General features: G+C 33.6%; 1 protein-coding gene across 1 annotated transcript; it reads right to left on the bottom strand.

The window, feature by feature from the left end:
• Window positions 1-9,506: 9,506 nt before the first annotated feature.
• LOC143590422 (protein FAR1-RELATED SEQUENCE 5-like) lies at window positions 9,507-11,848 on the bottom strand. The gene is made up of 4 exons (XM_077070910.1): window positions 11,287-11,848; window positions 10,946-11,127; window positions 10,246-10,482; window positions 9,507-10,139 (listed from the first exon to the last, which is right to left on the bottom strand). The coding sequence occupies exons 1-4, from the start codon at window positions 11,846-11,848 to the stop codon at window positions 9,507-9,509; spliced, it is 1,614 nt and encodes a 537-aa protein (XP_076927025.1).
• Window positions 11,849-16,745: the final 4,897 nt, after the last annotated feature.

Raw genomic sequence — 16,745 nt, 5'->3', positions numbered from 1 at the left:
ATGAATCCGAACCTAGATGAACGATTTCTAAGTATAAACGTACCTTAAACGAGTCGGTTTACGAACACGGTCTAGTCTTGATGTTGTTTTGGTTCGTCACAACGTTCTAGCACCAACAAGCTCGGGTTTACACCTTTGGGTCTTGGCTCAGGATATAGGATGGTGTTTGTGTGTGTTTTTCAAGGTGTAGGCTATGGTGTAGAGAGAGATAAAAATGGAAAGGATTAGGGTTTAAGGGGTATTTATACTCCCTTAAGCCCGTGGACCTAAGGCCCATTCCATTTCTTATTCCATCTTCTAAAGTCCAAGCCCATTCTTTTAGAATTTATTAACTAAATCGATACACGACACATTATTGCATAAACGAAATTCTCTTTTATTATTATAACCGAAAGTAGGATGTTACATATTAACAATTCACATTGAGTATGAACACAACCCAGAAAACATAACAAGGGAATGGAGCTAGAAACTCACTTGTGTTAGTGCTTCTCAGAGTTAATGGTAATACCCATCCTTAGTTGTGCGCGGCTAACTGTGTAATAATTATGAGTAAATTAACTATCTCTAACTATATCATACTTCTATGCTAGTGTAAGCCCTAGCGAACGGGGGTCGAGGGCAGCGCCCCTGGCAGCGGGGGTCTAGGGGCAGCAGCCCCTAGCAGGGTCCAAGGGGTAGAGCCTTTACTAAAATTCATTAGAAAACTTAAGTTTGAACTAATCGAATGAAATTTATAATCGAATGAAAATTCTAATCGAATGGAAATTCTAATTGAATGGAAATCTAATCCAATGACAAATTCTAATCGAATTAAAATTCTAATGGAATGACATATTCTAATCGAATGGAAATTCTAATCGAATGACAGATTCTAATCGAATCGAATTCAATTAGATTACTTTGCCCATTCGATTCGATTACTTTTCCCATTCGATCCGATTACTTCCCCCATTCTATTCGATTACTTTGCCCATTCGATTCGGTTATGTTTTGTTCGTATATGTTTTTCATTCTCTTACTTTCCAGCCTCTCTTTTCAACTTGTTTTGCACGTCTTGCATAAGGAACGAGCCTCGCACTTTAACCATATTGTTTTCTTGAACTAACCAAGTCCAAACATTACCCATTTGTCCCGTTTCAATCCACACATCTCGTTTACGTTCAAGTTTACATTTTTCTTACATGATAAGGCACGATTTACCTTAGTATCAAATCCTAGGGCAAACCAACCTCAAAAACTTAACCTTTACATCTAAAACGTATCTTTTGGGTTTGGTTTTGATTCGGCTTGGATTTAATAAGTGAATCAGGACGTTTTAATCTTGTTGTCTATGATGTTGAACACGAACCCAACCTTTCTTCAGCTCGGATCTAGGTCCGAATTGATGAGAGTGTTTGTGTGTGTTTTTGAGTGTGTTATGGAGACAAGGTTGATGGAAATGAGGGTTTTAGGGAGGATTTTAAGCCCATGGAGTTAAGACCCATCCCCTTCCCTTATCCCATCTTTTATTGACCAAGCCCACCCTCTATCATTTTTATCTAACTTAACTAAATAATACACACTATTAAATAAAAGAATTTATTATTATTATTATTATTATTATTATTATTATTATTATTATTATTATTATTATTATTATTATTATTATCAAAAGTAGGATGTTACATTTCACTACATTGTTGAAGCTTTATGATTTGTTTTACCATCACTCTCTAACCTTTTCAACATGCAACCTACATGATAGGATATGTGTGACTATTTTTTCAGTCCATCGTGTTGGGATTCAGAGTTAAAATCACTTCAAGTAAATATGTTTTGGTTACAACCTTCGAAAAGGTCGAGTTAAAGTGTAGAAGCGAAATTTATTTATATAGTCAACAGGAGATTTTACAGAACATATGTCCAGAAGGAGTTAAGCATTGAGAAAATTACATGCGATTAAGATTGGACTTACTATATGAAAGAGAGACTAGATATTGTTTTTCTCAATGTGATCAAATCCGGCCCGGACGTCGACCTGGACGCCTTACTGAATCAAGGTCGAATCTACTCGGGAGGGAGGGGGAGGGGTGTTTGACTCAGATGGCGTCATAAATAATTTAAATATATGTTTATTTTTATATATATTTCATATACATATAAAAAAATAATAATAACGAAAAATAATAATAATAACAAACTTTAATGTTTAGTTATGTTTTATACATTGTTTTTTGAATATATATGATTTATGTTTGATTAATAAAGACATCAATGAAGTTTTGTTGATTGGTTCATAGGTAATTATTGAAGCTACTACCTCATAAATGACCCAAGTTCGAATCCCTGCATACACAACTGGTCGGGCCGGATCGGGTTTCAAAATACTAATTTCTCTAAGTACTTTGCCTAGAGAAAAAAGGTTTAGCTCTGTAACTTTTCACTTGAGTTTAACTCTTCCTACATTTAGTTAAGCTTCTCTTTCTAACTCGATTTTAATTTTAAAATATTCTTCTATAAGAAGCTTTCTCCCACCAAACTTTGCCTAACAATTTTCATAAAGACATTATCGTGCTTTAAAAAAATGTTCAAAGTCTTATATACATTTTGTAACATTTTAGTATTATATAAGTAGAGGGCAGTTACTGTACAATAATCCTTTATCATACAAACAGTACGCGACTAATCCAAGCGTCCGATCAAAAATTTAAAACACGCGCCTCTATTCTTCAAAAAGGATAAGATCGTCAATTAGTTTCTAACACCACTCCCAAGATCCCCGCCGACGAAAGCGTACAAGCAATAATCGACCTATAATCAACTGATACATGCGACGAAAGCGTACTCGCAATAATAAACCTCTAATCAACTGAACTACACTACATTGAATCATACCGAAGATGGATAAACAGAAGAACCCTAACTAATCTGCTTCGATGAAGGAACGAAGAACAAAGAAAAAACAAGATAAACCTCAGATTACTGAAAAATCAAGTGTTTGATTATCATTGTTGTAATCGTTTCAGCTTCTAGAGAGATTTTAACTGTTGTTTTCGTGAGCGTTTGACAAAAATGTGTAAGTGTAATAGTTTTAGGTTTTAATTGTAGGTTTACTTGTATGATTTGTTTTTAATTATTGATTATTACAATGTCAATTAATCTGTGATTGTAAGTGTTTGATAAGCGTTTTGAATAATTGTAACATACGACTCTGTCTAATTAATTTGAATGTAACTATGAGCGTTTAGTAAGCGTGTTCATGATGACTATACAACTGGATCTGTCCAATTAACCTAATGCGTTTGATGAGCGTTTGACTAGCGTTTAGTAAACTTGTTTATGATGACTGAACAACTGGATCTGTATCTAGACTTATGCGTTTGATGAGCATTTGACTAGCGTTTAGTAAGCTTGTTTGTGATGACTGAACAACTGGTTCTGTATCTAGGCTTATGCGTTTGATGAGCGTTTGACTAGCGTTTAATAAGTTTGTTTGTGATGACTGAACAACTGTTCTATATCTTAGTTTAATAAGGTTTATAACATCTTAGTTTTATGTGTGATTCAGTTAAGAGAAAGGTTAAAACAAAACAAGTTGATGCCAGACTGAAAAATCTTAAAACAATACATGTTGAAGCAAACTCTGATTCAGACTTTGAAGTTCCAATCAACAAGTTTTTATCAAAGTAGAGGAAAGAGGTAGAAGACAGTAGTTCTGACACAGACTTTCAAAAACCAAGAAAGAAGGTCATTAAAGAAAATAAGCTAGCTGAAACGTTACAAAGAAAACCTTTTGTTAAGTTTATAGACAAAAAGTTACGAGTCATATGTGCACCATTTAACATTGTGGATGCAGTTACTGCTATGAACTCTGACCAAAAAGAATGTTTGGAAAAAATGGGATTTGGGTCAATATTAAGATTACAAGTAAACCAAACTCCATCGATTTTAGGGCATTGGTTGTTGATAAACTATGATCACCGATTTAATAAATTGAACATCGGCAGACGTGCTATTAAGATAACAACAACAAAGGTTCCTGAAGTGTTGGGGATACCAATGGGTAAAATTTCAGTTTTAGACAGGAGTAGGCCAAGATTGGGGGACGATGCAACTACAGATCTGTTCAAGAATCAATTCCCGACTCCAAAAATAAGTATAATGCATGTGAGAGAGAAGTTGACGGAAGATCAAGGAGTTGGTGAGTTGTTTAAGATTAATTTCCTAGTGTTGTTCAACACATGTATAGGATTTATCACAAAATAAACAACAATTAACCAACGATTCATCACCGCAATCGACAAAGGCTCCGATATTCCAAATATGGACTGGTGCAACTATGTAATTGACAACCTGAAGATGACAAAGGAAGAATGGAAGGATGTCAATGAGCAATACAACGGTCCAATCACCTTTCTTGTAATGCTTTACACACATGAGTACCAGACAAGATATGGTCCGTTTGGGGCTCCGGTGACAACACCAGCAGTCAAATACATAACATCAACAACTCTAGCAAAGATGGAGAGATACTTGTATAATAATGGGCCTCCTTTAGATGATGATTCTGAAAATGAGGAATACACTCCTGCATATGAGAATTTTGAAACGATTGTTGTTGAAGCTGATGTTGGAACTGTTGATGATGGAACTACTGCTGGTAAAGATGATGTTGGAGCTGCTGGTGAGATTGCATCTACCGGTGAAAAGATAATTCCTGAGGCTGCTGCTGATAATATAGTTGCCATTTCTTCTGTTGATAAACCTACTGATGCAGTTGGTGAGGCATCTGCTGGTGACAAAGCGATGCATCAGTCTGATGCAGATGGTGACAACCAAAAACAAGGTAACAAAAACTTGCTATTTTCATCTAAAAAACTCTCTAATGTGTATTTCTTCCAATGATACATTTATAACATAACATCTATCAAGGACATATGGGGGAAGTGAAACAGAAACAGATAATGCCGATCACAATGCCGAAGGCGAATTTGATGATGATGATGATGATGATGAAATGCCATTGGGGAGTTTGCAAATGCCATTGGGAACACACACGCAAGAGCTGGTCGACTTTTATCTAACCCCACCTCAGCTGTCTGGGATGTCTGCTTAACTACCACCAAAAGAAATAATGGAAGAGAAGGTGAGACATTTGATTTATTGAAATATATTAAATCAATCAATAACTATATTTACATTTTACCGTCTTGAAATAAGGCAATGGATAAAAAGATTGAGAAATTTGAAAAACTTTGCTCATAGATCAATGAATTGGTCCGTGAAGGAAAGAACAAGCATATATCTAATTACAAGATCTTTGAAAGATGTTGTGAATGGGAAGAAAGATTCAACAAAAATGTGGTTCTCAAAACACAAGAAGGTGAGACCATGAAAACCAACACACTCCTTAATTTAGGTGAGGAAACAATCTAATTCTCTTTCAAATTTCAACCATATGCACTTCTTTAAAATATATATTTATATATCTTTGAAAGTTCCCACTTCTTATACAGATGGAGCAATTGATTCGGTTCATTCAGATGTTGTAGTTGGTGACGCAGTAGTTGGTTCAGATACTGTAGCTGGTGAAGAAGGTAGTGGTACTATTCTATACACTTCTACTATAAACGCTCAAAAAACTCTGATATTTAAATTTTGAATCCCAGATATTCCTGAAGTTCATAATATATCTGAAGAAAATAAAAAATCTGGGGAAACTGTTGGTGATGCAGTGGTTACTGATGTTGGGGTTGCAGGGGTTGGTGATGGTGATGCAGGGGTTGCTGATGGTGATGCAGGAGTTGTTGATGAAGTGGTAAATAAAGGGGTTAAGGAGGCTCAAAAGGTATAAAATTTACAAAACTTCTTTTATAAAACATTTTTAAAGCTCAACAAACGCTCAGATTATTATTTATATGACAGATGCAGTTGTCATTGGTAATGAATATGAAGTAAACAATGATGAAGACATTATAGTAACAGAGCTAGAAGGGAATAATAAACTTGATTCATTTGTTACTACCGTACTTGCATGGCTAAGGAAGGTATTAAACGCTCGTCAAACTCTCATGTTATATTTATCTTCATACAACTTGAACGCTCATCAAACGCTCATGTTAAAAATGTTTATATTTTATATGAAAGATACACAAGTAGGATCGAAAGAGGACAAGATGGAACACACTGTTGCAAAAAGTCCAGTGTGTACTGAAATTCCAAAAGAAGCTGAAGGTATCAAATTTTTTGGTAAACATATTCATAAATAAAACGCTTATTAAATGCTCACACTTATTGCTTCACAGCTATCTCACTTGGAGAAGATATGGTAAATGTTCATAAAAATGCTCAGGAATCTAGTGAATAAAAAGGAGGTGAACCAGAGATGACGTAAATCTCATAAACACTGATGTGACTCTAGAAGATATCATGGGTAAATCCTCATAACACTGATGTGACTCTAAAAATGCATTGGTTTATAAAAAATAAAATTAGTAAATCCTTATTGGTTTTCAGTTAGTAAACTAGAAGAGAAAAACCAAGAATCAAAAGCTGACACTGGTTTATCACCAAGTGAAAATATCATAACACCAACATCAACTTCAAAGATGATACCCAAAATTACATATCCGGTATCGTTATTACAAGAAAATAAAGACAAAGAGTTGGTGAAAGAAGGAAGAAAGAGAAAGTTAGCTCATGCGTTGAAATCACCATATCTTTTAAGAGAGGTTGAGATGGGCACAAATGTCACAGGGGATGAAAAAATAATTTCGGAGTATATATTTTTTTTGTCTTAAAGACATATGGGAAGAGGTTTTCAAGTCTACTTACACAGATTCATTTAAGGTGATTTTTGAGAGCTTTTGTCATGGTTTGTATTTAACAACAAATGCAATTGATGCATTCTGTGAACTGATGAATTATGAAGAGAAGAAAAAATCTGCAGAATCACCATACAGGCTCTTCGGTACAAGCACACTGCTGGTATGCTTTAATCTACCTAATATATTTAAACGCTAATTAAACGTTTATTAACGCTTATTAAAACGCTTATTTGAATTCTTATGCAGACAAGTGACCATTATAATGAGGCATTTTGTTACACATACAAACAAAGACTCGAAGTGTTTACGAACAACTTTGAAAAAACAATGATGAGGATTGAGGTCAAAACAATGAAGGAAGTTGCTATATTCCTCGTGCCAATTTTGCATAACAATCACTTCTATGTGATGGCTTTCAACCTTCAAACAGGAGTGATAGAGTTGCTTGACAACAGTGCACATCAGGAAGTACTGGCTAATAAAAAGCTTAAAAAGCCAGAGTACAAAAAAAAGAAATCAGAAGGCTTTTTGAAGAAAGATACAACAAGAATCCTCAAATCTTGGTAAACGCTCATCAAACTCTCAACAATATCTATTAAAAATTTGTGAAATACTTAACTGCTTTTTATTTCTTTTAGAGAACCGTCTTTTACATTTATCTTAAGAAAATCAATCACCCCATTGCTGATCAAATCCAAAATGCTTCAATCACAAGATTAAGGATGGCATGGAGAACAACCGAAAATGGGGTAGATTGTGGGATTTTTGCTATTTGACACATGGAGAAATATGATGGGAAGAAACCATGGACGTGCGGATTTTACAAGGAATGTCCTAAACAAGTGAATCAGCTAAAATGGTTGAGGTCAAAGTATTTGGGCAAAATACTTCTGTCAGATCTAAACAAGAAAAGAGATTCTCTTATCCAGAAGGCGCAAGAATTTAGTGAAAATAACGACACCACTTTTACCGGGGATGAGTTTATTGAAGAACTCCAAAAAAGGCAACAACGAATTTGAATTCTTTCAAAACTTTGTTATCTATTTTAATCCATGGCCTTTTGTTAATATAAATCAACTAACAAAACATTGGAAATTTATTATTACCAAAGCACACACAAAATACTACATGATAAAAATATTTAAAAAAAACATTACAAACGCTCATCAAACTCTCAAAACATCAGGCCACTAGCCACTACTCTAATAGTGACTTGAGAAAATCCAACTTCAATTTCATTGAGCAGTTTAGTTCAAGAATAGCCTTTGATAATACTTTGAGCTGTTCCAACTCATTCTTCCCTATATCGACCATAAACAAAACCGCAAGATCTTGGATAGTACTAGCAGGCATTTTGACAAGAACATTCGTAATAACATCCCTGTAATCCATATTATTGTTAAGCATCAAAAACTCATGTGTTAGCTTATCGCGGCAAGCTTTGTCTACGGTGACCTGCTCCCCAATCTTCATCTTCAAAGCTTCCTTGAAAGATGATGATGATGATGATTATGAAGCATCCATTATAACTGATTTTGATATGTGTGGATATAAGTGTAACAAAATATAGCATATATATAAGAAAAGATCACGGATCAAATAGTAAAAAAAGGACAAAAAGACAAAAAAGAACTGCAGGTTCACGGACCAAAATATTAATAAAACAAAACAAAACACTTGAACAACGCTTAAAACTGTATACTCACGGGCGAACATAGAACAGTGTGAGGAGGTAATTATTAGACGCTCGTTATATGCTCCCATACGCTTGTAATACGCTAAAAACTGTATCAGGTTAAAAAACTAATTTTTAATCTAGTTTAGTTACATTTATTACAACTCAACTGCCAAAATTGGAAAAAGATTTTTGTAATGATAGCCTACATTAAATCAATTAAATTAAAATTACACTATGTCAACTACCAAAAGATTTAAAAGTATATATACTAAGCTTAAACACGCTTAGTAAATAATAAATGACATTTGTGTGATGATAATAGCCTACATCAAAATTAATATAATATTGAATAACTATATCTCAACTACCCACAATTAATAGACATCCAAAATTATGTCTATATATTTCACATCCATTCTTGTTATTCAGATCACACAAAAAACAATCAAAAAACACACACAAAAATGTTTCATGTGATAAAACTATGAAAAGCATGGTGAAAGTCAGATTGGATCTTGAGAAAGAAAAGGATGAGAAATTTCTAACCGCCCTTCAATATTCACAGGTCTACGTGCTTCAAGAGAAATCAAAAACTCTTAATGCATATAACGAACTCATGGAGCTACCAAATAGCGAGTTCAAGGCAAAAACTGTTGAGTTCCATAAACAACAGACTACATGATACGACTCCGTGTATGGTACTTTGGTTGACACGGTTTCAAAAGTGTCAACCAACATGGAGTTCAAGGAAGATGGGTGTGATATCATCAAGAAACAGGGAGTGGTTGGGGCTGATGGGGTCTGATGATGTTAGGTTTTTATTTTCTTTTTTTTTATCTTGTAAGTTTGCATGGTCTGATGATGATGGGGTATGATGGGGTGTAACCCCGCGTGTTTTAAAAATATAAATAAATAAAAAGTTTTATCTAAACGCCTGTGTAAAAAAGGTGACTATAAAACCCACAATCTAAAAAAAATGACTAACTCTTTCTATCTAAAACAATCAATTACCTAAACGCTTAAAAACGCTTAACTACGGATTCATTGTTGTGGTTGCGCTGCAATGCCTTACAAGTTCTGCTGTTGTGGCCAGGTAGGTGACAAATTTGACATTCCCTATAACTCTTCCCAGATCGACTAATGGCTATCTCTTTCTTTGATTTAATTCTTTTGTGTGAGCCACGACCCTTGTTTCTTATTCCAGCAGGTACACGATCAGTAACTACTGATGGTTGTTCAAAACCTAAAACAACAGCAAATCTATCCCTTTCAGATGGACGTACTCTTTCATACCGAGTTAAGTCTGCTTTTTCAATCATCAAATTCATCTCATCTCTAACTTTAATCAATTCATCAATATCTGCAACATAACTGTTGATAAGGTATTCACCGGCGTATTTTATTTCTCTAGAAATCTCTTTGATCTTCCTGTTCTGATCATTACCAAACTCAAACATCGAAACTGTTCTGTTATTCACCGCAACCTCTTTCCTCCATCGATCATTTATATATCTTTTAGGGAATTTCTTGACTTGATACATATTCATGACGAAGAAAATATGCCGACACAACAAACCATACTGTTCAAATCTTTTACAGGAGCATGTTGCAGTAGACTCTTCGCTAAACTCGCATTCCTTCTTAAACACAACCTAAAAAATTGTAAACGCTCATGTTAAACGCTTATTAAACTCTTGTTAATTAATTTGAGATTAAACAATTTTGAACTGAAAACGCTTACTCGACGCTCATACTTACCTTCAAAAACCCTGGAATATACGCATTAAAATCCATTATTTTACACCTCAAAAAACCTCCTTCTTCACAAGAACTGAACTGTGAAACACCACCAACAATTTTATTCATTTCATTTTGAACATCATTAAAAATAGATCTTGTATATATCCTAGCCGCTTCTCTTTCAAGATAACTTCTGGTTTCTAACTGCGGATACGTGTACCTACTATCATGATCACACCGTCTGCCATTGTATCTCTGTAACTCCATACAAAAATCAAAATGGTTGAAAAACTCAACTAATGTTAACTGAGAATTTGTAGCTTGTCCAAAAAAATGGTTTTCGCTCTCTGATCTTGACGTTGTATGAATCAATCCGAACAAAGGTTCGTCTCTATTAAAAGCAAGTATCCAATCAAATCTGATTTCATACATATCAGTAAGACATTTATTCTTGTCAAGCTTAAACTCAACCATTATAGCCTGCCATTTTTCTTCAAATTCAAAAAGACTAATTAAATTCGTCCACACAATATTACATAGCCTTCTCTTAAAGTCTTCGTTGTTACAAATATCAACTCCCACCTATAAAAAATTGTTAAACGCTTATGAAACGCTCATTACCAACATATAGAATAAAATATCTTACGCTCATAAAACACTCACATATTAAACATCAAAAAAGACTTTAACAGTTAAATCAAAAACAGTTAAAGGTTACCTTGTCAGCAACTTTCTTCATTATATGCCACATACATAGCCTATGCCTTGTATTTGGAAACACGGATGCAATAGCTTGCTTCATAGCAGGGTCTTGATCAGTAACAACAACCTTCGGTGCACTAACAAACGACTTAAGTAACATTTGCAATAACCATGTATGCGATTCAATAGGTTCAAGAGCTAATAATTCGGCACCGACAGTCATACTATGACAATGGTTATCAATTTCCGTGAAAGGTACAAAAACCATCTTGTACATGTACATAAAAAAAACATATTCATACACACAAACTAATATGCTTGAATATTATATTGAAACTGTATGGATCAATAACTTACTTGTTAATCTTAAATGTAGTATCAAAAGATATAATATCCCCAATGCAAGATAATTACTCTTTGAAATCTCATCAGGCCAAAACACACGAATTAACTCACGATCATCATTGGCATCATTTTCAAAAGAATAATCAGATGAAAATGTTCTCTTCGCACACAATCTCTGAACAATCATCTCAGCATCATACTCTCTAATATAACAATTCAAACCTTGCTTAAAATTCTTACAATCATCTTTAGTTGCACCTACTTTTTCAAAACCACCGTACTGTATTCTCATAAGGTTAAACGCTTTTACAGGTCCCAGGTTCATATTAGACAGCTCATAAATAGCTTTCTCTTGGACATGTGTTAACTTCCTCACAGAACGAACAAACTGCATATCAGAATCTGCTACCATTCTATGATTATGGCCTTCAACAAAATCATGTACTTCAAAAATTACACCATCAACAGATTTTAACTGAACATGTGCTCTACAACCACATCTAATTGTTGGCCTCTTCCTCCTTTTATAATATGGCTTGCTTGATACATTACAATCACCTTTTGAATCACACATTTTGGCTGGCATGTGACCTTCTTTACAACATGTAAAATACTTGGTCTTTAGTACACCATCATGCAGGTAAGATCCACCTTTGCGAACCCCAAATCCAGCGTTTTTAGCATATTCACTATAAAATCAAATGCTTGATCAACTGACGAAAACATCATTCCTTTAACAGGTCTGTAAGAAGAAGCAACTTCAGGAATGATATCAACCCTTTGACCTTCAACCAAAACGCATGAATCATCTACACAAACATCAAATCAAAACATGTTAACACCAAAAAACATAATAAAGTAATACAAACACGCTCATAACACGCTCATATCATAAAAATACATAAACTACACGCTCATATTATTGAACCAACCATTTTAACAATCTTAATATTAACACGCTCATATTCTATAACATTATAATCAGTCATACTAACACGCTCATGATACGCTCATTGTATAAACACAAAAAAATAACCATGTTAAAACACTACTAGTATGAACACGCTCGCTAACTAAACTAATCAATTATCATGTGATTCTCATAGAAACTAACATACAGGTTACTGCCACGATTATAAACACAGTATACATCTACTGTTGATTAGTTGAAACAAAGAAAAAACTTACATTCATGATCGTCTTCCATTTCAAAACCCTAAATCACAAAATCGATTGAAAAACTGGTTCGTGTACTCAAGATAGCTCAACTGATAGTTTTCAGTACAAAAATTGTTTCGTAAATAAGAAATTGATTTTGATTAAGCTAAAAATCAGGATCGTAGCCGTTTATACACAAAATACCAAATTTAGATTACGAATCAAAAAGACAATCGTACCCTTCTCGCTTAAAATACATGGGATCTTCTCAACCGCTCGCAACTGAATCGAAGGTGTAGATCAACGCTCCCAGATGTCGCGTCTGGTTTTGTGCGATAATCATTAGCGTATTCCATCTTTTCTCTATATAACTAAAATGTATTTTGTGAATATTTGTTTCATAAGGTTGCATTTGAGTTTGTAATAGTTTGATTTATAAACATTATATTATATAAAAATTTGTTTAAACTTGTGAAAGAGTTTCAAGTGGTTTCTTTTATCATATTTTATTTTTCATTAGTCATCCTTGTATTTCATGATTTCATCACTTGATCTTTCTTTGTTCTTCAACCTTCACACTTTTAATTGTTAAATTCCCAAGGAATCAAATGTCAACCCATATGTCACACCTCAACCTACGGCGGAATATGCCGGAGCGCAACTGATCGCATTGGAGCTCATAAGACACTATTAATAGTAACGTGAAAATAACTAAATATTTATATTCATATATTCAAAATACAACGCAAAAATTATCCAAATAAATTGTTTATTTCTTCAACAACCTAAATCCAACTAAATGTCTTCTCGAACTTCTAAATCTTCAACTAACAAACCTGTAACATACGTAAAATAGAGTTTGATCAACATAAAGTTGAGTGAGCAATACGCAAGTTTATATGTATTATTATATTGTAAAAACAAACAATTCGTATGTGGATATAAATAATCACAACATTGATGATATATAACAATTACCAAATAAAATAGATGTGGACCCTTTCGGTCTAGCACAAAGCTAGCTTAACGAGGTAAGGTATGCATACTCGATGAGGATGAGGTGGCCCAACTGCCAAACAATAAAAATAAACACATAATCTTATAGCATGTCATCAATGAGCAATAATCCATAAACACGTAATATCGGGTTGTGGTTGATGAGATATAGATGTAAATAAATAAACTTTGATATATATGGTACGCATGTTACCCCAAAAATAAAAGATGAAAAGGAGGAGTGTGAATTACTCATCTTTATTATTTAAGCGAGATAATAATAAAATAATAATAAACTAGGAATTTAACGTGCTGACTGATCCGGCACAAAAAGACCTGTAAATGTGAGATAATAAACTAGATTCAAAACCGAGAATAACTCCACTGGAATCACAGCAAACGGATAAATAGTACTCAAGTTATGAATTAAACGAGTTTTAAGCGAGCTGATGCGGGTAAAATCCGAACAGCGAATCCGAGTTCGATTTCTTGTCCGTCCGATGTAAAAAGTGAAAATAAACATAAAAGTATTCTGAACCAAAAGCTAATTTTGATCAGATCGTTCGTTAATTGCAAAATCCCCAATTTTACCCTAACATAAACCCTAAAACGAATTTGATTAAACTGGACATGATAAACCCTCATTCCTTTAAAATTGAATGAGGGCTTTTGAGAATATGATGAATTAGAACAACTTTGACATACAAACTTACCCGAAATTTGAATTAGAACTAGAAGATATCGAGAAAATGAAAACTTTGACTTTTGAAAGTCAACCGATGAAGAACACTTGAGCTAGGACTTAAATTCTTGAATGAAATATGAATTGATGATTTAAGAGCCGAGAATGAATGATAAGGGACCTTGGCTTATATATGAATCGAATTATAGCTTTATGATTATCAATAAATCACCAAACTTGTTTAAAACTCGTAGGATAAACAATAAATTTTGATAATTATCTTAAATTAGGTGATAAAAATCGTGAGTTTTAGATAATATATGCTAGGGATTGTTCTAGAATTAATAGATTTGAATTACAATAAGATTTGGATGAAGATTGGGGGGTTAAAGGGGTTTAAAGGAGTCAAAAATGAGCTAAACGAGCTGAACTAGCATGCTGATCTGCTGCAACCAATAAACGCAGCTGCTGCAACAAAATTGCAGCTGATGTAGACGTGCTACTTGTGTTACGCGGCTAGGTGAGCTGCCAGCTTTCACATCTTGTCAAAACTAGTCCCTGTATTTATTGAAATTGTGTTTTTAATCCGAAATACATGTTTTTAAAGAGTTTTAACATGCTTAAACATCAAAATAATATAAAATAAATTAAATAACATAAATCACTAATAAAAACTTTGTTTCATAAATAATAAGAATCTGAATTCGAGCCCGGGTCGAGTAAATAAATAAACCAAAATTGACGAATCTCACACCATGGACCTATCATCCCATCAACTCTGGATCTTTTGCTGATTTATTCAACACTTGGTCACGTTGTGCCTCTCTTGGATGGTCGACGCATGGTTCACCCATGGCATTGATCGTGATGCTTCTAACAAAATTGTTTATTATTGATTTGCTTAATTGGTTGATCATTTGGTCAACCTTCCTTGTAACCTGAAAACGTAAGGTATGAAAATATGACTAGCATTATTTTGCGCTTATATCAACTTTATTTTTTATTGTCGTAAACGTAAGGATTGCAATTTACAATATTTGGTAATATGTGGTATGTATATAGCAACAATAAAGTAGTTTAAAATTCTCTAGTCAACCATTTGAATTGGTAAATCCAATCTTTACTTTCAAAGTAAGTTGAGCATTCACAATCATCTCCTAAATTTATTTGAGTAGAGTTTATAAATTATAGGGTGGAGTTTTGAGTGTTGTGAGTGTAAATTTTATGGTGGAAAGAGAAAATGTAGTGATTTTTATGTAAATTTGATGAAACTTTGTTTGTCCCTAATAATATTTGTTGAATTGGTTGTGAGTAAAGCAGAGAGAAAATTGTAGTGATAAAGTTATAAAAAATATTATTTAATTAAACATGAGAAAGAAATGTAGTGTTATATAGTGTAATTATAGAGATATTGATGAAGGACGGGCTGAGAATGCTCTAAGAAAACTAAAAATCCTTAAGGTTTTTTTTTTTCTGTATTAAAATATTTAATCTTTATATTATCTTCTTTCTCTAAATGTATAATACAACAACAAAAAAAAGTTACATTAATGGTGAATAAATGATTAAAAAACCTAACATGATATATTAATCACCTACCTTGGTTTTGGCTTGGAATAAGGTTTCACGTGAATCTAGTCAATTCAATTATTTTGGATTTATTTCTGTTCCAATTCCAAACAATCCTCATGAACAGCCTTGATGATGTCTACTGATAAGTGACAACCTTGGAGGGAGGTATGGCCTCAAAGAATTCATCCATACTACAATGTTTTAGCCATCCATAATGCATTTATAGTACCCTCTCAGATTGTATAATATATAACTTTGGCAACGGCATAATTATACGTGACGTTGTATTTTGGGTATAAGATAGGTTATTGATGTTGTACATTGAGTTGCCTTTGTTGTACATAAGTCACGAATGTGTTTAAAGGTGAAAAATACTTGGAAGAGATGTAACCGGCGTATAATACATAACTGGCGTATAATACACATCCATAAGCAGATTTGGGCATTGTAGGCCCAAATGTATTGTACGCGCTATTTGGAGGATTAGAATAAGATTCAGGATCTTTATAACTATCGGTAATTGGTTGTTAATTTATATTTCCATTTAAGACTTTAATTTATGAAATAACTAAAAATTACTGTTTATAAAAAGTTATGTTTGCTATTACTCATCTTATATCATTTATAAGAGACCTACAAATGTGTTGAAATAATTTAGATCACTTTTAACCTTAAAATGTCTAAAATGTACAAATACGCAAAAAAGTGGATACAATGCTCGGCCATCATCCAGGCCCATCCCGGAAGGGGCCCGAACTTTGTACAACAACTTTATTTTGTTTATTGTAAGACAAAATGACAAAACACGTCATTCATGTTTACATGATTTTTCACTGGATGTCCTTTAGCGAAAACAATGTCAGAAAACATCTTTTATGATTAAAAAAACTTTATCACGTTTTGTCCTTTGATCCTAACCTAGTTAAGTTTTCTTGTTAAAATTAGTCAAGTGCAAAGCACATGAGGGGTAAATTCGTCTTTTACTCTTTGAGAGACTATTTGTGTAGATAGATTAAACTTGAGGGAACATATTTAAAGATATTTTTTCTCTCTATCTCTGCAA

The sequence above is a fragment of the Bidens hawaiensis genome, unplaced genomic scaffold (genome assembly GCF_021521415.1).
Source record: "Bidens hawaiensis isolate Kalapana, Puna unplaced genomic scaffold, B.hawaiensis_p1.1 tig00038549_1, whole genome shotgun sequence".
Lineage (NCBI taxonomy): Eukaryota > Viridiplantae > Streptophyta > Magnoliopsida > Asterales > Asteraceae > Bidens > Bidens hawaiensis.
The sequence above is the reverse complement of the archived record's forward strand: the minus strand, read 5'-3'. Positions and strand labels throughout refer to the sequence as shown.

Coding starts and splice junctions, on each gene's coding strand:
- LOC143590422 (XM_077070910.1), bottom strand. CDS start 11,848: ATGTGTGATTCAAAAGGTGATTGTAATGTATCAAGCAAGCCATATTAT. Junction 11,128..11,286: donor ACTACATTTAAGATTAACAA/GTAAGTTATTGA, acceptor CCGAATTATTAG/CTCTTGAACCTATTGAATCG. Junction 10,140..10,245: donor ATATTCCAGGGTTTTTGAAG/GTAAGTATGAGC, acceptor ACAATTTTTTAG/GTTGTGTTTAAGAAGGAATG.